General features: G+C 34.3%; 1 protein-coding gene across 7 annotated transcripts in view; it reads left to right on the top strand.

Annotated features, from left to right (window-relative positions):
* The window catches only part of LOC128677585 (high affinity cAMP-specific and IBMX-insensitive 3',5'-cyclic phosphodiesterase 8), a 130,471-nt gene that overhangs the window by 68,082 nt on the left and 37,726 nt on the right, over window positions 1–24,663 (top strand). For 4 of the 7 annotated variants that reach the window (XM_053758538.1, XM_053758541.2, XM_053758540.2 and 1 more), the window contains 2 exons: window positions 15,474–15,539; window positions 20,464–20,669. In XM_053758538.1, the coding sequence (XP_053614513.1) occupies window positions 15,474–15,539; window positions 20,464–20,669 (272 nt within the window). Of the gene's footprint in view, window positions 1–350; window positions 1,262–15,473; window positions 15,540–20,463; window positions 20,670–24,663 lie in introns of those variants that run through there. The other 3 variants (XM_053758537.1, XM_053758536.1, XM_053758542.2) reach the window with 2 other exon arrangements.

Below are 24,663 nucleotides of genomic sequence, written 5' to 3'. Positions count from 1 at the left end.
TTTTTGTGAAAATTTGTTTACCTACTCTTCTTTCAATGTCAAATAATATAACATTCCAAATATTATATTTTTAACGAGGCAATCTTAAATTCAAATTTATAAAAAAAGTTTTTTTTATACAACAATTAAAGTTTTTTATCAAAAATCAATCAACCCTTGACTAACAAAATTTTTGCAATGTTACCTACATTTTTATTATTTCATATAATCACTTTTGTCGTTTCAAATAGGGTTAATTAACACCAGCGGTGATTTGTGTAAAGTTAATCAGTTATCAGTGTGTTTATTGATAGTGTTATCAGTACGAGGCTGTTTACGATGGCTAGTCCAGTCATACAATAGTTGTCTTGACGGACACTGGCTAGCAAAGAGTGTTTGCGAATTTTCGAGCATCAAGAAAAAGTGCGGATTATTTTTCGAATTACAATTTACAATGGACTGTGTTATTAAAAAAACCTATGAAGTTCTGTAATCAAAATGTGCTCCACACATAATAACTGCGACTGAATTGCGCATTTCCAACCATAATAAACTGTGTATCCTGTGACGTGGTTTCTCATTGATGAAACAAAAACTATGGATTTAAATAAACGTTTAAAACAATTCATTATTTTCTGTTGAAAATGGTTTTGGTATTTCTATTAATATAGGATTATAAACTCTTATCTGCTAATTGATCACAGGGAACTATTCCCATTATCAGTAGTCAGTAAGGCTAACAGTGATTAGTTTACCTTGATTGAATCATTGACGCAGATTTACTACAAGTAGTGATTATGGTGTCTAATCTGATGATGTGTAATTGATAAAAATTGCCCCATTGTCCAAATTCCATTGATGTCTGATCACAATGGACACGAACCGAGACACTGCTGTCGAGAATCGACGAATCGTGAACCAAGACAAATCTAAAAACCGAGGATGTTGGGACAAGTTTAAAAGTTTATTCGATACGCGAGGATTCGATTTGTCATACGAATATACTGATACGAATTCTATAACGAGTTATAGACCAGTAGACGTAAAGACAGCTAATGCTAGGATATCTATAAGTAATAGTGAGATCAGTAGTGTAGATGATGTTGCGGACAATTTCTATGAGCAATTTGCTACTAATAGCGAGGATGTGAAAAATGACGTGGACCTGTTTAGAAAATCATCAGCTTTCAAACGGGTTTCAGTTAGACCTAGCCTGTATTTGACTAATATCATTGAGGAGACTTCGAGCACAGGAGACGTGGAGATATATGACGAGGAGGAGGTAAGCTTGTGCGATTAAGATAGTAATGTGGCTGAAGCAATTTGTATTTATAAATGATTCAATGCAAGTAGTGACTTATTTATATCGAAGAACGAGGGCGTTACACTGGCAAATGCATTGACCGCTCAAAAATATGAGTCTCTTGTTCAGTGCACTCCGTATGTTGTAACTGAATCCCAGGCCTCTTTAAACATTGGATGTAAATGTAATACATTCTTATTAATGTAATATTTTTCTCACATAAATGCGGAATATTGTGAGGATAATACAATAGATATTTGTTACTCTTTCACACAAAATATATGGGATGAATTTTGCTGAAACTTATGGAAGGATTATAACCTAGAGTAGAACTTCTTTTTAACGCAATATTCCCGCGGATTTCAGCTAGACTCATGTGTCAAAAATAAAATTACAGCCAAGTTTACTGCCAACTTCCAAAGCTTCCACTTTCTAACTTCCGTATCCAGGTTGGGACCTGTCAATCGAGTGTTTGTAAGAGGCTTATACGGCAAACTTGTGATCGGATCAATCAAGACTTTCTAGCTAATTGTATTGCCAGAAGCGTGGGAAAATGCTAATGCTTTCTAACAACTTATAACATATTTGGTTTGACACAAAAAATATTCATTAAATTCTTACACTATCATTACAGAGATACAACAATAAAATAGCGTACTTAATTAATTTTTATATAACTCCTTATAATTACTACACTATCTATCTGTTTTATTTTATTATTATTATAACTCAACTCAACATTACCCGTCTGAATTCTGAATGTTATAGGTCCAAATTGGGTGTTATTTGGGTATAAAACCATGTCACTCAGTTTCTATTGACTGGTAAAAAATCGGGATCCTAGTGAGTTGTTTCGGTACTACCCATTTCTTGTATAAATTGGAATGGGTGATTACTGGTTTACTGGATTTAGGGCAAAAAACATTACTTTTTCTCATTATTCTTTTTCGCATAGGGCAAAAAACATTATTTTTATGTATGTAAGGACTAAGTATAGTATAACCTTCTTCTGAACTTCCTTCTGAACTGCGTTTTAGTTAACATATTTCTTTCGATGAGCATATGTATATAACATTATTATAATATGATGAGGTTATTATTTAAATTATAGAAGATAATAATGTATCTTATCTTATACAGTAGTTTTTTTGATAATTTCTTAATCAGATAGATTCCATTTCTTACCTAGCTAAATATAATAAATATTCTACGTATTCTACCAAATTTATAACAAACCGTCTAGTAGAACTTTCAAAAAAAAATGATTGTTTCTCAATTCATCGCGACCTTTTATTATTATATAAATAGAAGTTCTATGAAAAACAAAATGTAAAAAAGCAGCAGAAACAAACAATTCAGTAATTCTCGATTTTACCGACTGACTGTGACAAAGAGGGTCATGCTTTGTTCGCTCCATTGTCAATCCCCAATTGCTGTTCGATTGTAAAATGTCCATTGAATTCGAAGCTCCACTGAATTTTCATAAAATATATTTGATATTTACCTCTGTGGATTTTTTAGAGAATTCTCAATGTATGTGAGATATATACCTATTTGATTTTTTATTCATAAAATTCATTATTTTATTGTGAAAGTACAGATACAACACAACACATACTAAAGTATTATATATATGTTTTTTAATCCGGCAAAATTTTTATATCAAGATGGTAACATTCCAATTTACGCATTATCACTAAATCGATAAATTATATTATATTGTCAGAGAATACAATATTGTTTTTCAAAAGTACACAATGATAAAGTACGTCTTGTTTCATGAATAATGGAATGGACCAAAAATATGTTCGTGCCAGGAACTATCAAACACCAAACTAGTTTTAGAGTTTCGAAAATTTACTCTTTACATAATTTGGGAAAAAAATGGGATGTACATGTACATAACGAATTTTCACCAATGTCTGATTTAGACATTAGCCCGATCGAGACAAAACATACAATTAGCTTAAAGCATGCTTTAATTTTATGAATAACAGTATACATATATATTTTAATTTTCATGTAAAACCATAACACAGACAACGCGTCTCTCCAAACAAAATCAACGTAAAGACGGAAAATACACAAAAATATTTACATCACAACGCTGGTACGTGATGAGAATGGATTTGTCTAAACAACGTACGTTTGTTTTGAGCTAAATTGAAATTTATTCGCTGACGACCGGCCGGCGGCTATACTCACACAAACCGTTAAAAGTACAGAAATATCACATTTGTGATTATTTTGTTGAAGCGGTGGTGGTGTAATGTTTAAGCCCAGTTTCTGTGAACCAAAAAGTCTCATATTCGAATCCTAGGCTAGTCATGCCACATGAGCACAGGCTCATGTGGCATGACTAGCAGATTGGTATACAGATACCAATCTGACTCATTTATAGTGAATTCATAGACCTGCTTCACTTGAAGGAAAAACATCGTGAGGAAACCTGCCTCTAGTCGATAAATTATCATCTATAGTATGTGAAATTGAAAAGACAATGGCAAACCACTCCATTAATTGCCAAAAAAGTTGTTATGTGCTGACGCACACTTAATGACTACGACTGAAAAAAGGGAAAGGAGGAGGAATTTTCGCCATTGACTCTCCAAAACACACCCAGTTATAATCTAGGTTTGATCAAAAATCGCCACTATATCAGTGATGCTTTGAATACAATCTATTGACTGCGATTTATCGTCTGAAAACTATTGTTACATGGACAAATATAAAGTGATTTCACATGAAAAATGTTTTGATTTTAATCTATACATATTATCACGTTTCCGCCATTTGCAGTAAATACCTATACATACTTAGTTACATTTGTAAATAAACGAAGTCATTGCTATTATATGTATAGTTGGATAAACGTCTTTCAAGTTCAAAAGATGTTTCGTTTAAAAAGGCTTATTAATGATATTTTCAAATTGACATCAACAAACTATGTTTACCTACTGTTTATATTTTGACGTTATTGCGAAGGATATATACCTCTGTACTGTCTTGATTTATGCTCGTACGGCCAGCCCCATTCCCTGAGATTTATTTCCGCATAAATCAGAAAGAATACGATTTCGTGTAATTTCAAGTAAGCACTGTATCATGGGCATCATTTTAGGCCTGAAAAGTAGGATGTTTAAATGCTTCTCTTTCATTTCATTATCAATTAAGTACAGCTCTTTTTTTCATTATTTTTTTATTTGACGCACTTAATCATAAAATACGAATACAAGTAGCCCAGTATTGCACAAGATAATGAGTAATATTATATAGACCTGACTTTATAACTAACCTTTTTTTTATTGGGTTTCATTTTAAATAGCCCGAACTTTAAATTTTTTTCATGTTTATTAATATTTATATCGACCAGTTGTACAAGATCTCATAATATAAGTGAGTATTCTTATATTATATTAAATCGAACAGCATTTTTTGGTGTTATTTATGAAATTTGCAAAAGTGCTACTCTCATTCAATATACCACATGCAAAGCCAGGCAATCATCTGACCTATCTATATTCATTTCAAATATATCAAGATAAAACATTATCACATACGATATTAGGGAAATTTCGCATAATGAACTTTGTTATATTTCGCTTTTTATCAAATTCCGCCTATCCCTAAAGCCTTATGATACACTATGATGCGAAAGTCTATTTTATCTTTCGTTTCTAACCAGAATTTATACACCACAAACACAGTTACTCAATCAATGAGCATAAGAGTTATGCCGCATTGCTCAGTCGTGCTCCGTTGCGACGACGCAGCTCATCGTCGTATTACTGCGTTGTTCTGCGTTGTAACTGAATAATGGGACATAGCTCTTACGTTACCGCGTAGGTACATTGTCATTGACCTAATTTAATTTAGGAGATCACGTACCAACCAAACGACTTTAGTTTTAGTGCCAGCCTTTACCTGCAACATAAACTTTATGATGACAAGGATCATTCTAGAACACCCTAGATGTGTCCTTTTTTGTGTTTAGTGCTTAATTAAATTGGTTTACTTTTCCTTTTATGACTTGCACTATGCATCGTTAAGGCCTTCTATTATACATAATTTTTACTTTGTATAGGTATTTGGTGCAAAGAGTAAAGAATTTTTACTTAAATAGCACTTCTATTTTGTGGGTCATTACAAATTCTGTGAGCGCATGTCATGTCATAATCATACCTACTTACAATACACGCGCGTATAAATTTCGTTTGTAATCCCCGTCTCTTTGTATTCATGTGTATATTTTGCCGCCCCCGGCACTACCCTTGTTGTTTACTAATTGATCGAACAATAAATCCAACCCGGCAAATTCCTATATAAAGCTTCAAATTTTTATTATTTTATACCGATATATCGATTTGCGTTAGCTACAGACGTGTATCGAGTCGTCCAACTGTAGGGATAACCAAGCGAGTCAAGTTTTTTTAAATACTATGATTGACGTCGTCAGAGCGTGTTACTGATGACAACTCTCCATGCGCGCGGAATCTATTAAAACTATACAATTTTTATTTATTACAATTTTTACAGCACTGTTTGGCATTTTTCAAATATTCATATGACGTCTAAGTCCGACACGGGTGACGGCTGAGCGCGATCGGAAAAAGAGGATGAATTCTCCGCTTTTGTGCATGAATGAAATGTATGAACACTTAGGTCATCTATCTGCATACATGTCTTTGGTTAGCTACGTGGATGTATAAAATACACTGTATTTAGTAGTGCACTACATAATATAAAACAAAGTTGCCCTCCGCTGTCTGTCTGTTTCTAAACTTGATCTTTTAAGCCACGCAACGGATTTTGATGCTGTTTTCACTGTTATTTAGACAAGAAACATGTTAGAAATAAGGGCCAGGGCTGACAGTGAAACGAATTGCAACGAAACTGTAACTTAATCTCGAGTTTCTCTCATACACGAGACGCGATAATTTTAAAACTTTCAAAATTAACTAATAATTAAGACGTGATATGGTTGAATCATAGTAAGGCTTTTCATAAATTTATCGTTAAATCCTGTCCATTGAAGGTCGACATAAACTAAGTAGCTTCAAATAGATTAACTGTGACCAACATTTTAATTTATGATATTTGAAGTTGTGTTAGGGACTTTTTTTAATAAAGTGTTATCATAATACATTAAGCTTGTATTTTACAATGCTTCTAACTGTCGCTAAGAATAAGATCTAGATTAATAAAGCCACAATTAACATGGTATTTATCTAACTACAAGTCAGCTCAGGGCCGCACTAAGGCAGGTCGATAATTTTCAGTTTTTGACTAGGAGCTCTTAGTCAAATACTGAAAATTATCGACACAAGACATAATAACACGTCTCAAGTTATATCCTCTCAAGATACAAATCGTATCACGGTGAGCGTTTATGCGAAGCCATTTGCATAAGAGAAAGTTTAATGCAAGAAAACTAGCTCCCGCATATAAGTTTAGATTGGAACTCGGTCTGAAGAGCGAAACGGGGCGGGGAGTTTCCTAAAGATAGTTAGATAAATAGATAGATACATTAACATTTATTTGTAGCTACAAACTCACAAATACAAATTCAAGGTACAGAACAGAATACAAGAGACAGTTTATAAAAAACACGATGTTTGACGACGATGACCAGTCATCATGCCGGACTTCAACACTGGAGGCCCTGGGTTCGATCTCTGCTCAGGTCAAGATGGGAAATGATCTTTTTCAGATTGACCTGGGTCTTGATACTGCACGTATTTTCATGCCGTTTACTCAAATAGATTTACTTACTCCTGGTTTAGGTATTTATTTTGTTATGTTTTGCGAAGCCGATACATTTATATAAATAACACACATCAAATATCAATTTATTGATTATATGTCGAATTGCTTTCACCTTTGTAGTATTAAAATAGGATGTCCTTTTTAAGACCCTACCTATAATTGACTAGTTACCATGCTATCTTTCTCTATCCACCATCTTTTCACACTTGAATGGCGAACCAATTTACATTGTAAATACACCTATTGCAGTAGGTAATCGTATGCAAATGCAGCCCTTTGCGGCGACCTCATTCCTTCACTACGTGAGGACATTAGCAAAGGTTGCCTTTTGGATATTATTCTAGACACGGGACAGTTTTGACCTGTACATAGTTGACTGTTTACTTTATAATTGACTAGTTGCGCCCCAGGGCTTCATTCCCGTGGGAATTTTAGGATAAAAAGCAACTTTTTCGCTAAGATATTACGTACGACCGGACGTTCGGACGAGTCCAAAAATGTGTGAATTTGTTTTTTTTGTCATATATTTGAAAGCATTGTCATTATCACATTATTATTTTCACTGGTGTTTCTGGTAATAAAAAGGCCTTCGAATAATCACCAAAATAAAAATTAGTCATCTACCCTATTCTGTAAGATTTCAGCATAATCAATGATTAATGACATTAATCAACATTCGAGATCCAGCTAAACGATAAATCAAAATCTGTCATGGTCCACTAACGACAACGACACCAATTTGATTTAGGTCTTCAATAGTTCTATTATTCAAGAGTTTAAGTGAATTGGAAATATGACTGTCCCTAGAGATTTTCGGTTTTCCTATAATTCAGTTTATTGATCTCTCGCTCGCAATCTGTCACTGCGGATTAGCGTCACTGAAATCCTATGAATTACGCTGTCAGAGTAACTCTGTCACTGTAGATCGTATATATAAATACTTTTCGCCCAAATATGGGCAGATTCTCACGTACCTATATTTATAAATAATAAAATATATCAAGTTTTTAAACATAACAAATATTTAGCTATCCAACGTGATAATATTGCAAGGGTTTGTGGAGAATACCAGATCGAACGTAAGTCGAGACGGCCTCTTTAATTAAGTAATTATTATTTTCTTTTCTGCAATGAGTGAGTGTTGTATATAGTTCTCGAATAAAACAAAATTTCAACAAGATGATTTAATTGAACTGAAAGAGTTTGCAGTTATTACAAATCGATTAAATATTGTTCGTATGAAAAACGTACCACGCCAATGAAATTATATTTTAACTTCTACCCTTGATCATCCTGATATCTAGTAACTGAAAGTATAAAAATCTCACTAAAGTTGCACGTGTACAAAAATAGGATATAATTCCGAATCCCTGTAGTTTACGACCCATTGTATTATAAGGAAAAAAATTAAATACATGTTAAAATTAATTTCGGTGAACTGAAACTAAAATTCCTGAAGGGGCATTCCTGGCAGTCGCGTTCTACGGTTCACTAACTCTATGGTGCCGGTCTCCGAGGTAAATCTAATGTGCAAATGTCGTCATGGCATGCAAATCACATTATCATTGTTCCACGTCGACTCGTAAACAAGCTTTCAGTTTATCATTCAAGGGGAAAATTCGTTTTATTCTCTGTGACATGCTTTAACTTTGATACATTCTCTGACGTCATCAAAATTTCGCGTGCGTTTTCGTTGCTGGCCAGTATTTTTTTTATCTCATCATCTGTGTATTTGAAATTATGATTATATTTTATGTTTTATTAGAATACACTTTTATTATTAGTATTGTTTAGTCAAAATGGCTGTTTTAGATTAAACGTCGCGTTTATGTTTTTAGAAAAAAAAAGAGAACACAGCGGTTTTTTTTAAAACAATCTCAATATACATATTTATTTGTGTGAAGTTTACCAAAATATTTAGGCCAATTGATAATCAAAAACACCATGTCGTCTATTCTTCGTTATCCAAAAAACAAAACTTTATTTGAAGAATACAATATAACATAACCGACACAAACACAAGTTAAAAAATATAACGACACTTACATCATTAGAGCTTTCTCCTTTTGTGTCTGTCGCCATTGTCACAATTCTAATTAAAACTCGGCAGCACATACGGAATTGGATTCGCGAAGAACTCTTTTGACGCCATTTTGTCCCTTTTTCTTCTTCATCTACTGCGTGTCGAATCGACGAATCATATTTGTGACCTTAAAGTCGCCACTTTAGGTACGTTTAATTTATAATTATATTAAATTAGATAGTGTTTTATTATATATAATATTTAATTCATTCTGTAAACATGTGTTAGAAATTTAAAAAAAAAAACAAGGCGTCGTCATACAAACCCTTCAGCGTGCAGGAGGTAGGACATGCAGGGCAAAATAACATGTGTGCCATGGTTTGGGGAGAGGCACCACACAGGTACTGGGGAAGTATTATGTAACCTGTGACACAGGCAAGCAGTTTCCGAACTGGATCCCCTTGTTTTTTTGTCCTTTTCTCCCTTGCAACAAAGAACGTGCCGGCACATCCAACGTTCCACTAAAATCCGTTAACCGAATATCATAAAAGTACAGAGTGGAATAGCAAATCCGTGCTAGGCCGCTTTATCCATAATGTAAATGTATATCTGTCTAACCGCGAAAGCTTACGGATTAACCGCTAGGCCACTTTTGATGAAATTCATGTAGCAAGCACCATGGGTGGAACAGCGAGTTTTTTTAATGAGTTGTTGATTTAAGACGTAGTGTTATAAATTTTCATTCTTGCACAACTTTTCGGTCGGATTCCATAAAGATTCCATAAAGTAAGAAAAATGAAAAAAAAATGGTTTATTTTTACAGACAGTAAGGTCATGGTAATGAGTATACCAAAACGCCATACTTACAACCATAATGGCGTTGTTGTATAATCCTCACACATAACTTGTGTATAGCGTAGTCGCATTAGGGTTAAGCCTGTAACGTATTACATAAAAAAATATGATAAATAAATAAAAACATTCGTCATTACGCCCACAATTAGGAAATACAATTTATATAATATTTTTCCGCATCACCTCTACGTGACGAAATGTCCAATAAAATAAGGGGAGAGGTGAGAGGGGATGGAATTTTCATTAAGCCGGGTTCGGAAAACATCATTAATGAAGTGATTAGGGGCCGACTGTCTACGTCGATCTGCGTGAAACAGGACGGATTTGAAAGCCAAGATTTATTCACATTTTTTTTGAGGTTATAATTTTTTTTTTCATTACATATTCGAATATCCATTGGAATATAATTTGAGCGTTCATGCCAGTTAGATTATATTGTATCTGTACAAAATTTTATTTAATTTACACCCTAGTGTATCTATAGGGATTTTGATCTTTTCTTCACCGACTAGGGCCTAGTCAGTGAAGAACCAAATAGCAGTAAAGTCTTTCCACACACCGTTTCACGTCAGAATTTATTATGAAAACACTTATATTTTTCACGAAAAGTTTCAAAAAATTATAGTGATCGTAGTTTGTGTGAGAAAAATATGGTATGAAATGCTGAAAGATAGGTACATTAGTAGTACTCATTTATACAGTTGTTTCCTATCATGCGAAGGCTTACCAATAATTGCTTCTCCGTCTAAAAAGGTATATTGTTTTGCATACTTAATTTTTTTAAAACAATTTTATGTTGTCAATACATAAAATTGACTATGTTACGTTATGTACTTTTATATATTATTAGAAAAAAAACGATTTTACGATAAATTTTAATCGTACATATAAGTTCATAGATCCGCCACATTCCTTTTAATTTAGTAAAACAAAATAAACTCTTATTGAGACCTTAATAACAGTGATTTTGCAATGAATATCGTTTACTGTGTTAATATTTTGATGAATCTGTAGCATAATTGTCAACATCTCCGACTACTATATTGCATTTCCCGGGTTCGAGTCCCGGTCAGGTCAAGATAGAAAATGATCAGATTTCAGATTGACCTGGGTCTTGAATGTTTATTTGTATATGATTTAACCAATCATTGATTTCATATCCAGAACGTGTCTGATCTAAACTATTAATGTAATTGTTTGGGTTTTTTTAAATCCAGGAATCGATATCGGTAGATATTACAATTTTTAATTTCTATAAAAAAAAGTTATTGCGTTCATAACCTTCCATGTCATCTTTCCCAATTTCTTCTTCATAGCCCGACCACATGCGTATACGTTTTTTTTCTACGTCATAAATATGCTGGGTTTTTGATAAATTATTGTCACTCAAGGTTCAGGATATCTGAGTAATATAAACCAGGTTCATGTAACATAATTATTAAATTAAATTACCTGTGTAAGATTAATAAATATGATAAATTTGAATTCCTCTCCGTCGAGCCCTGGGTTGTCGAAGCCCCGTTGCCCTTGACCCACGTCGACGCTGGGGAAATCTAATTCTGCAGATCTAACTCGAACCCGAATCAAATTATAGGAAAATTGTATTTTGTCAATTAACCCATTGGAAACGATATTTCTCTAACCAGTTTAATTGACGCCGAAAGATAGAGGTATGGCTTTGAAATGTTTATTGAAAGGACATTTTAAACGAGAAAATGTTTTGATATTATTTTTAATGGGCTCACTTAGGGTGAGTTGCACCAGTCAACTTAAACGTTGACTTTAACCTGTGCACCGCTGACGTTTAGACAAAATGGCGTTCTTTGGCCACCCGAACTTATAATGTCAAAGTTGATGGTGTCCACATTGCACCATCAACTTTGACATTAACGTTAACGTGCGCAGAAAAACGCAAAGTATGCAATTTTGTTTAAACGTCAGCGACGCGTCGGTTAAGTTCAATGTCAAATTTGCCCGAATCCGCGAAGTCTGATTGTAATATAAATTTCTCCAATTGAAAGTTTGAAATTAAACTCCTTGTAAGTCCTTGTATGAATGTGTACTATAATTAAATTTAAACAACTTTTATTTTTATCTTCTGTAAATTTTGTGTGTTCTTCTGTAATTTACATGTGAAACGTGTAATGTAATAAAAGTTACTCAACAAAGTGCTAATGAAGGTTCAATGAAAATAGGGCCCGGAAAATTTGACATACTTTGTCACGTCATTATCCCACTTCGTCATTGGCACTTCAAATCCATCGTATCCCTGCTCGTACACCTGGTGGTACGAAGAGACTTTTGAAGTTTTACGGTACTAAAATAGTGTGACCCTAGTGCATTGCCTATGAGTAATAAATCCACAGTAACACAACCAGGGCGTTCTAATGTCGTAAATAAAAAAAATTGGCTGTTTAGTTGTGAATCTGATGTATGTTACCATGGGTTTGACAAATTCGCGAAATATTTATATAAAAGTACCTATATATACGTTTATTAAGTTAATATAGTTTGCAAGTTCTTTCGTCTGGATTAGATAGAGAGTATCAACTGGCTCGACGGCAGTTTTCACTTTTTACGTATTGACCAATGTCGCTTATCTGCTAAGCGTTTTTATTGGTTTCTTCCTCCCGTTAAGCTTCGTAGCCCACCGTCCGCATTCCTACTTTTTCTTTTCCACTTTAACCTTACATACGCATACTCTTCTTGACTTGACAAACCATCACTTTTGAAGTTTGCATTTCCTTCCAGGACCAAGCCAAACTGATGTACGTATTTTTAACTTGTATAATAACAACATAAATTTATACATGTTTAGCAACTATTAATAATTTATTGTTTTGACCCATTATTCGATTAATTATGTGCCAACGCAATGTAACCGGGTGTATGCTTATAACTGATTTTGCATAATTAGATTTGATGCAGCGTCGCGCCGCTCATAATAATTAATGAAACTTTCTCTATAGGATAGATACGAATCACGGGTGTGTTCAATTTAATATTTTTTATACATTCACGGTATAATAATGAATGAATCTGAATAGCTTGGCGTTAAGATACAGATACATTGATAACACTTACTGAAACCTGCTGTAGAATCAATGCCGAATAAGTCACCATTATAATTATTATGAATTTTAGGAATATAAATTCTAACAATATCTGCACCTCCCTTCATTTTAATCCGCTTAATACCGTAACAGATAACCTCGTTGCCTGAAATTCCAAATAATTTCGTTGAAATAAGGACCCTTCCGCCCCTGGTCAATTACTGGGGGCTTTTAATAATGTTTTTGATGCCCGGACCAACCTAACAAATTTACGAGGGATAATTCTATTTATACCTATTATAAAAATCGTTTTTGTGAACAGCGGGCCCTAGGCTCCGATGCTATATGGCAAAGTCTATGTAAGCAACCGGGAAAACGCTCAGATGTGACGTAGTATAGAATAGATAGTAGTATAAAATAGATGGAGCTGGACGGTGCCTTTTGGAAATGTTGTGCATAAAACCGCTGTATTTTTCATTTAATATCGGATTTTAATAATATTTTCAATGTTGGTTTACATTTAAATAATGTATACTGCATACTTGGTCAAAAACATGTGATTCTCATTATTTATCATTCAACTGTAAATTATTTTAAAATCGTTGGGTGCGTTTCACGGTCAACTTTAACTTTAACTTTAATAAGCACAGAAAAACGCAAAGTTCGCCATTTTGTCTAAATTGAGCGGCGAGCCGGTTAAAAGCGACGTCAAATTTGACGAAGTTATGTTTTTATTTCATTTTATATTTCAAATTATCGTTTGATGTACTGGGCATATTGTGAAAATATTACCATCGTATTATATCCTCATGACTGAGGGTCGTGATCAAATAGACTATGGCCTTCTAGGCAATGTAATTTCTCTGGTGTTTAACAGCGTACTGTATTTACCGATAAATAATTCACTTAAAATGAAAAATTACCAGTAGTACCACGTATCTGGCTTGCCATAATCGCATCTGAGAATCACCCCCTGGGACCCGACGCTGCCGGAGATAACTACCGTGTAATGTGCCCTCATTCCTGCGCACAAGAAATTATTTCTCTTGGGGTTTCTTAGGCATTGCGTTTAGTTTCATCCTGCGAAGCTTGTTAGTTCAAACCCACTTTCTTATTATGACTTGCACCTTTTGCCCGTGGCTTCGTTCGCCGTAATTCATCTAGAATGGATTACTTTCCTGAAAGTTCATTTATGACTATTGAAATATTACATTTTTGAAATGGTAAGGGTGAGTTGTACGTTAAATTTGACATTGATTTAAACCAGCGCGCCGCTTATGACAAAATATTTTGCGTTTTTCTGCGAACATTAAACTCACTTAAATATCTTTTCAACTAAAAACGTTGATGAATAAATATTGAATCAAAGATTAGTTAAATTATATTTACAAATCAAAAAAATACATTGTAAAAGGAAATACAACGTTTTCCTTCGCCAATAAAGATATTTAAAAAACTCATCAATACCCATAAACATGAAACATTAGTCATCTCGAGCGTGACATCAATATGCATATTTTACGACTATGCTCGAATGTATCTCCGTTATTTCCGCCATCAGAAATGAAACTAAATTGGGACAGGCGTTTTTATATGACGCAAAATTGTACTTAGGGAATATTCTCGATTTATTACGTGGAGTTTTCTTCTTACATTTTTTATGTGCTTCTGTGAAATTATTTTATTATTTCTTTAATATCGGCTACAAGATTCCAACTCGAATGCATGAATATTGCGTTATGTATGAGTGCTTCTATTTACTGTAATGAAAAACCACCAATATCTATTCCGCCAAGTTCGGCGAACTGCGGTAGTGTGAAGCCAGCATTGTTACCTTGAAGGTAACAATAATTTTATCCCGAAGAAATATTGTCAAAAGACAAATTTCGTTGGAAAAAACATTCTGTATTTTTAATTTTTCAGCAAACTCCTAATGATATTTTATGTCTGCAATACAATTTACTTGCCATATTATTTTATTTTTAAATATATGTATGAAATAGTGGAAAAACCAAGGGATATGAATCGACGAACCAAACAAAATGTGCAAGTGTATTTCTTAAACACCCAACCAAGGTGCGTGTGATTTATTGACCATCCAACCAATGTAAATTTTTCTGGCTTATATGGATAAAATCATTGTTTTTTTTCAATATATTTTCCTTGAATCTTTTGTACATAATAAAAGCAAAAATATTAAGTTGCTTTTTTGTAAAAAAACAAAATAAGTTATGGACGCTACCGCGAATGAGTAGTTGCAGAGTTCAGCGCAGTTCGCTAGCGTGTATCGAGCTGACATTAAGTTAATTTTTAATTGACAAAACTTTTAAATATTTGCACCAATGCAGCGTCACTCTAAGCTAAATAAAAATGCTAAACCTGAAAATGCATTTCGTCTCCGTGGACGTAATTATATTACATCTGCTACGTTGTTAGCTGTGTTAGTTATTGAATCTATGTTGATGTATATTACACAGGGTGTCCCTCTTTGCAGAACAGGTCGCCGCCGCCCTCACACGTTCCCTCTGCCCTCCTCTACGCGCCACAGGAACCTCTAGAGGTAAATATCATCAAATATTTTATATTTTTCTATTTATTGTACGAGATATTTTTTTGAGATGGTCGTATGACTTTAAAATATTCGACAAGGAATGGCAAGAGAAAAGCAAATAGGTGTTAAGATATGTAAAGCAACATCACATATCTTTAACATGGTACGAATAGGTATTTGTACCATGCTTTATGTAAAGAAATGTGTTTCATTTCATAAATAAATAAGACTGGTAAAGATTAATAGTTATAGTTCTCTCATGCGACGGAGTTTACGACCAAAGGAAATGAGCCATTATTTTATTTTAAAACACCAAGGACGTGACCTGGTGCTAAATATGTCATTCTTCAAACAGTGAAATCTTCCTAAATATTAATCGTTTATTTTCACTAATAATATGACTTTTAAAACTCCTTGAATGCGTTTGTTTCTACGCCTCTTTACACAGTTTCAAAATCCATCACGAATAAAAAAAATATCAAGATGATGGCATCACGTCTAATAATAAATACAGAACACTAGCTTTTGCCAGCGGCTTCGACCGCGTAATTTGACCACGGAAGCAGTTGTTTTTCCGAAATGAAAGGTACCCTCCATACTTCAAACTGTATGCAGTTTGTAAAATTTCAAAATGATTGGTTGGGTAGATTGAGCGTGAAGAGGTAACAAACAATCAAAATCATCAAACTTTCACATCAATACATATAATAAAACAGTAAAAAAAGTGTTTCTGTACATTGAAGATATTTAAATATAAAAAATTGAAATCGATAGAGAATCAGTGATAGAATAAGAATTTAAAAAAAAGTCTGTCTGTTTATCTGTTTGTTTGCACACGCTAATCTCTGAATCTACTGGACGGATTTGAATGAGACTTTTTGGTTGTATAGGCTATAAAGCCTGGTCAACATACATTAGGGTATATGGAGGGTATAAGGTATATAGGGTATATATATATGGAACACCTGATGATGATCTCCAACAGACCAGCTGCACTATAACAGATATGACAAAAGCGCCTTAACAAAAGTTGGCCAACCTGATAAGCATTTTCTGTAGACTTTTATCAAAATCAAAATCAAATAATTTATTCAGAAATTAGGCCTTCACAGGCACTTTTTCACGTCATATTCTAAATTAAATGATGTTTATCAAAGCTACAAACTCCTAGCATTTCGGAACGACCACTGCTGAGAAGAAATGCCGAAAGAAACTCATTCAAACAGTGTTGGTCCCTATTATGCCAGAAGAGCTTACCATTTAAATATAAATGTAAGTATAATTTTTTATCAGTAATATAACAATGTAAGTACACAATAAAGTACATGGTCAAAAGGTATACTGAAACATATTATGATTGTGATCAAGTGCTTATATATATATATATATATATATATATATATATATATATATATATATATATATATATATATATATAACCAAACAAAAAAAACTTTTAATAAAAGATCGAGCTGACCAGTTTCCCCCGGCAGCACCCGTGCACGAGTTGACCACAATAGAGGGAACCTCCCGACCCGATCCATGATTTAAAAATCGAAGATATGAAACACCTGATACAGACCCATGATGGTCCAGCTAAACTATACTCAATAAAGAAATGATGTCTTAACAAAAGTTGTCCAGCCTGATGAGCATTTTCCTGTTGAAGTATAAAAGTCGAAAATCTGGAACACCTGAAGAAGAGTCATAATGGTCCAGCTAAACTATAGGAAATATACAAATATACGTTAACAAACATTTTAAAGTCTGATGAGCATCTTCTTCATATAGGTATCTTTACGCTTTGTCTGTACAGTTAAATTTCTCTAATTATTTTGACTTCTTACCAAAAGTTGATCGGCCACGCGAACGAAGTCGCGGGCTTCAGCTAGTTTATAATATCAGTTAGGATAATATGAAGGTGCGTTTAGACCAAGCGAGCGAAAACTCATTTTATCCTGACTCTAGCTAGCCAACAAATAGGCTATATCCAGACCATAGCCATGTCAATTTCGTTTATAGACCTCGTTCGTTCCATGTAAACCAGCCGTCACATGAAATAAACGAACCTGGACGAGTTGCATCGTCAAGTTTGACGTACTTTGCGTTTTTCTGCGCAAGTTAAAGTTAACGTCAAAGTTGACCGTGCAACCCAGCCTAAAGTAAATACAAAATTCAATTCAATTAATAAATGGCTTTTACTAAAATTACTCTAAAAATAAATACTTTCAAGTTCGCTCGAGCACTTAACCAAGTACTTTTAAAACATGCCTATAAAAACCCCGCCGTAACTGACACTGTCCATTAACTATTGTCGTTAATTAAACTGTTGTGATGGTAGGCACGCATGATTAAGTAACGCTGTTTAAACTTTATTCCGACGCCACACTATTGCCAAACTCAGACAGACGAACGTGAACATTGCGTAATTTATATGACAGTTTTTATTTACCGCAATGAAAAAAGCAATACAAGCAAGGTATACCGAATTCGCCAAATTAGGCGAAATGTATCGCGATAATTTATAGTTAATATTAGAGTCATTTTAAAATAGGCGCACAAAATTGAAGATGCGTTGATAAAACGTCTTTTAATCATAAAATCAATTAGAAATAAAATCAAATGTCATAATAATAAATGATATAAAATATAAATTAAATCTATGAAATGAAATAAAATAAAATAAATTTTGTATCAAACACTGAAATAACAAAACAGATATTACAAGTTGAGTATTATTGATTTATTTATTATTACCTTCATAAATAGAAGAATATTTTCTCTTACCTAATGCAGTATTCTCTGATCCATGGTATTAAATTTCACTTAGACCTACCCTACTATATTCCACACCCCCTTTCCATAATAAAGCCGCGTAACCGTGAACACATGTTGTGGATTTTTACGACGTGAAACCTCGTAAAGTGTACCATTGCGTAGAGTGCGTATCAGTGCCGATGAATATAGTGTCACCTTCAACAAAAACATCTCTCTCGCTTTTCTCAAAAAGGGACAGAATTATGTTACAGACTCTCTCTATCCCATCTGGGCGGTAACGTGGCCAAGGGTCCACTTTCCTACTTTTTGGTCTCCACTTCAGTCGTTTCTTTACAGTACTTTTTACAGTCGTCGGCATCCTTAGCTGTCAGACTAATAAATCGTTGATGGCATCAAGCCAGCAAGCAGTTGCCCCTTTTTCCAAAACCATTTAAATATTTATTCCATATCTAATTTGCTGATATAATTACGCAAGACGTGAATTAATAAACTAATTTGCCGATAGACACAAGACATGGACATGAATTGATAAATAATTATAGTAACAGTGATTTATCCCTATATATTTATTTAACAGTAACTCCAAATTAACTATGAAATAGTGAGTGTCAACACTAACATACATTTCTATATAAAAGATTGTGTTTGACATTTGGAAAAAGTGACCTTTCCGAGGGGGCTTGCATAAAATCAATAGTATCAATAATATAGAGGCATTCACATTGACTGCACATTTGTATGCAGTCAAATGTCACACATCAATCGCGGATAACCTTATTTCCATCTTTTTCCAATTTACGGTAAGTACGAGTACCTAAAGCTTTCAGTATACAAATTAGTTTTCCTAAGTTCAATCCACATAAGTACGATTTTATGAGAATTCTGATCTTAAATTGCAGTTCAACTTTTGCTTACACTACGAGTCCGGTAACTTTTCCAAAGATTTTCTTCGCATAAGTTCTTTGAAAACTAGGATCAATTTGTATAAGTTTTTGAAGTATTTTATTTTCAAATCGACGCGATTTTTTAGTGTCGTAGAATATGTAAAAACATATTTTTATGTAGAACATAGTCGAAGAATATGTAAAAACATATTATATAGACATCCCGAAGACCTAGTCCAGTAGTGTTGCACTCCCGTGTCCCCCTATTTCTTCCCCATAAGAATGCAATTTTCGAAATTCTATTTATAATTATTTTTTACAAACCACAATCTTTTGTCTAAAATTTTATGTCTCACTTCAAAAAACGAAGTCTCATACAAACTTGCAACCTCTATTTCATCCCCCTATCAATTGATTTTTGAAAAATTCTTCCTTAGCAGATGCCTAAATCATAGTGCTATGTGCATGCCAAACTTCAACCCAATCGGTCGAGTAGCTTGGGTTGTGCGATAGATCAGTATTGACTGATCTATCGCGTTTGCGTTTTATTCGTATATACAGAATAACGTCGCATCGCGTGGCGATGTTACGCAGCGCAGCTAGTACGCCGGGAGAGCCTGTAACCGCAGCCGGTTGTAGCCACATTTTCCTCATCTACCTTCATGGCGAGGTTAGGGGTTGCCGTAATCCTGATCCATGCGACTCTTGAAATTCAATTTAGTTCAAACTCGATTTACGCCACACATGTTTATTTATTTACACGGAACTTATGTTTAGTTTATTTTATAGTTTGTGTCAGTTTAAATTTTTCAGAAACAAATTTCCCGTGATTGAGGCTTACATTCGAATGTACATCTTATGCCGGAAAAGACAAACTTTTTAGAGAAATGGTACCTATATACGAGTAAGTCAAGTTCAATTTTGGAAATAAGTAATTTTGCACGTGATTTATATGTGCCATAATACCGAGTTTAGTTATATCCGATACATATTATACTAATATTATGGCATATTAGTATAATATACATATATTAGTTTCGGACCCGCGCGCGGGGCCCTTTCTAAATCTATGATATCTCTCGTCTCTGGTTCATCATCATATAATTTATGAGCAAAGCTCTTTGTCTCTGGTTACTTCAATATAATTATTATTGGCATATTCGAAGGGAAGGCATCTAGTTACCACTTAACACAAAATTCTTACTCAAACGTACATCGGTGACAGGCTTGAAATGAATGTCCTTATTATGTGTTAACCCTATCGTCCGCAGTTGCTATGCGTGTTTCCGGAGCGCGCGTCGCGCGTGTGCGCAGCCGCGTGCGCGGCCGCGACGCGCGCGGGCGGCGAAGCGCGTGTGGTGCGCAACGCGCGCGAATCTCTCGACGCGTTGCGACGCGACGCGGACACGAGGATACCGCACGTTGTCGTGGTTGATGCCCGGACGCCGCAAGCCCTGGATGCTTTGATGCTAGCTAGGTGAGTTACTATTTATTTATCCAAAATTTGTTGTACAAAATATAAGTTGTAAAAAGGTTTACTTTTTACATAGAGGTATTTAATATTGGATGGGATCTAGTTACCACTTAACATAAATATATACAGTCTAACTCAAACGCATGTACAAATTACAATATAGAATAATTAATCTGTTTTATTTACTCCAATCTGGTTTAAATATTTTTTCTTCCGATTTATTTTTACGGTCCAAGTATGTATTTTAAGTCAAAATCAATAAATGTTGATACAAAATACACAATATACTTACAAACGACAGTAAAAGAAATATAAATATTTTTCAATCAGATTTCATGCAAAGGAAAAGCATACATGATTCAATTTCTAGGACTCGCGTCTTCGTCTCAAAACGGAACAGCAGATATAATAAAGTCGCGCATCACGTCGCGATGCGATTCGACGCGGTTGTCGATACGAGTTCAGTAAGTCAATATTACACGGTTTATTGATATCTACTTGAATAACTGTTCCGGTGAAACTTAATAACTAACTGCATATCAATCTTTATCATATTGTCCAATTCCTAAAATGTTCACACATGCATAAATTTAAAACTTGCAATTACGACAGAAAAATGTTGAGAATCATTTTTTTTATTAGACAATAGTAATGTTTGGTCATAAGATTTATATTTATTACTAGATTTTGCTTTATTTATATTTACTTATTACCGAGTTTATTACGTGCGTCCGTTCATTAACTTATTATTGTCAACATCTCGGATTCTAAGTATCGCGATGAAACCTATACCAGGTTTTAAGTTATACAAATGTGAAAACCCCATCCAATTCCATCCAATAGTTTTTGTGAGATGGAGATGACGAACAAACAGACAGACAGACGAGAATTCTAAAAAAGAATTGTTTTGGCTTCTATTAGTCCCTTCGGCAACTTCCCAGGATCGCCTGCTAGCAGCCACTATAATTGCACCCGTGCTGCACTTCAATTTGCAACGTGTACATACTGCACATCCTCTCAATTGAGACATGCCTGCGCAAATTGCTTGCCGCTGACCGAACAAACGCATAGTACCTACCATACACCTTTATTTGCAATTTAGCTTTTTCCCGCGGTTTCGCCCGCGTTTATTTAGTACGTCCGCTCATAACATACCTATTACTTTTAGTTTTAGTGATGGCTTCTATTAGTCAAAAAAGATTTTTCTTATCTTCTATCTAGAGACACTTACAGTTTTATTATACTTATATATAGATTAACAAAGGAATTACAGACACTATATAGCTCTCTCTCTTCTCAGCCTCGGGCGTGAGTGGCAGATCGTCCGATTGTCTCGTCAACCCTCTTTGGGGACACTGTTATTGCCTGTTAGCTGTCAAGGCCATTTGCCCGCCGGAGTTAATGAAAAGGTCTTATTTTAGAGTGGGAACTATACGCCTGAAATATATTTGTAACTCTTTTCATCAACATTCAAATCTACCTAAGAAAAAGTGACCTATACAAAATAAATTCAAAACTGAAACATATCGGTAAAACATTTAGTTCAACCATAAAACAACAATTTTTTAAATTGGTTGCATATTGGTTGAAATGTTTTTCGAATTTAAATTTCGAACATTTTATACATATCCATCCATATATTGACCACATAACCAAAAAGGTTTTCATCGGTAACCATAAAAGCATTTCAATAGGCGAAGCGTGAGCGGAAAGGGTTCCATGGACGGAATATTTCGCACTTCTAAAATACCAACGCTTTTGTAGACGATAGGGCTGTAGGTTCGTCACATTGTTCTCCCGTGGGAATAAAAATTTATAGGGAAATGAAAGCGTGCGTGTGCGTAATGTGACCATTTGTTTTTCGCGTCATAACGGGACATTTAGGGACATTTTGAAAATTAGCTTCGTTTTGGTTTACTCGGTTTTTTTCGGGCTTAATATCGCTGATGGAGAAAATCCAGAGATGATAAATAAAAAGGGATGTGGAATCAGGACAGTCCCGTTAGAAACGGGACGTATGGACACTCTTTTCCGGCTTTCGAGGTGTGTATTGTGCGATCTATGAATGTTCCTTTCCTTTCACTATTACATTATGTTTGTTTTCATAATATTTTTGCTAGTATTGTATTTAAAAACTAACAATTAACTTTATTGCAAGTTAAATTAAAGCTTGTATAAAATAACCAAACTCTTTTGTCCTATCAATCGGAATTTATATTACATTACACTATATTTAACTGGAAATGATTCTATTGTAGACATTTCAAGTAACCAAATATACAGATATTTGCGTAAAGATCCCGCTTTGATAAATGGTATTCCACCACGGCCACTCGTTAATCTATCAGTGTAATCGGCGGGAATTACTGGCAACATTAATCGATACATTTGTCAGTTTTATTACTTTTTCCCGAAGCGATAAACGGACGATTTGTAACTCAAAAGATTTGTTGTTACACCTGCTTTGTGATTCGTTTTAAGATTTGTATATGTATTCATCTGAACAAAATAATATATCAATGGAAAAAAATTTGATTCGTCCGCGCCGAAATTAATATAGTTACATTTAGGTACCTACCAAAGAATTAAAAAAAATATATTTCTCTTGACCGTGTACTTGAATATATTATGTTACAGCTAAACCTAAGTCTAGACCCGAAGTGCGGATACCTACTCGCAGGTAAAACCGTCATCATCCGTTATCATTCATTTTTCACTTAGGTCACTTCAGCTTAGCCGAGAATAAGCAGACAGACACCTACGTGTAACTATTTGTGACTGTTTGCACCTATATAATATTGCCTATACCGAAGATATAAAGGAACAAATCACGCAGAAAAGTGAACGACTGACAAAGAAGATGGTTGGTTGTTACCAAACTTGAAAAGCATTCTCGTAGTTGATCTGAATACTTCCATCACTAATTATTTAGTTTAAAACTTAAGTAAATTGTTTTGACGCCTACGTGATAACACAAATTCCGGCGAACGTAAAATATGAATGAACGCTTCAGTAATTTTACTCAAATACTTATATTTGAGCATGTAATATTAAAAAATTGTTTCGATATTTTAAAATTGCTTTACTAAACTATAATTAATACAAGATACCTAAATTTAGATACTGTATCGTATACAGACACATCTTATACCTTTACCTTAAAGGTCGGATCACACCAACTACTTAACGCGTATGCTTGCCAGTTTTTAAGGACTAGCTAAGGAGGCTAGCTCCTCGGACACGTGCAATACAATCGTTGCAGACATAATTTTAAGTAAATTTTTGACGTCAAATTGTGATGATCATTCTAAATTGAAATAACGAATTTTGAATAATCGAATGCAAAAAACGCACACACAGTCGTGTCATGTAGGCGGTGTAACTCATTATCCTACCTTAAAGATACTAACATATTTAACCTAAAACTTTAGTAAATTTTACTTTAAAACACCATGAATATACCCAGATACCGTTCCATGTCAATGTGTTCCTATTTCACGCCATTCTTTCAAATGGTGCAAAATTCCATGTTGATTTTCTGTGAAATATATGTCTTCATATTTTCCTTTGTACGCAAGTCTATTGCGTAAAACGAGACGCGACGTAAGTAGGAAAGGTAATTGATATGTCTACAGTAGAAATGTTGTGTTTATTTCATTACTTTTGGATATTTTATGCAGATATTTTTATTCTAAATAAAGTTTTGTTTTGCTTCACAATCTTGTAAGCACAGCCTCAGTTGCACCAGTTAATTTTGACATTAACTTCAACCTGCAAACAACAAAGAGCGGCAACGCGAAGGTTTAAGTTAACGTTAGAGTTGACTGGTGCAACTGATGTTAAGATACTATTTAATGCCGTATGCCTGGTCATAAAATAATGGTTAGGCTTATCTCCAGTGCAATGATTTCCTATTTCTTGGAAATCATTGCACTGGAGATAAGCCTTACCTTTACGATTTCGTGTGCAGCCGGCCTTAAAATGACACGAACGAGAA

This window comes from Plodia interpunctella, chromosome 18, assembly GCF_027563975.2.
Source record: "Plodia interpunctella isolate USDA-ARS_2022_Savannah chromosome 18, ilPloInte3.2, whole genome shotgun sequence".
Lineage (NCBI taxonomy): Eukaryota > Metazoa > Arthropoda > Insecta > Lepidoptera > Pyralidae > Plodia > Plodia interpunctella.
This window is presented reverse-complemented; position numbering and strand designations above follow the sequence as displayed.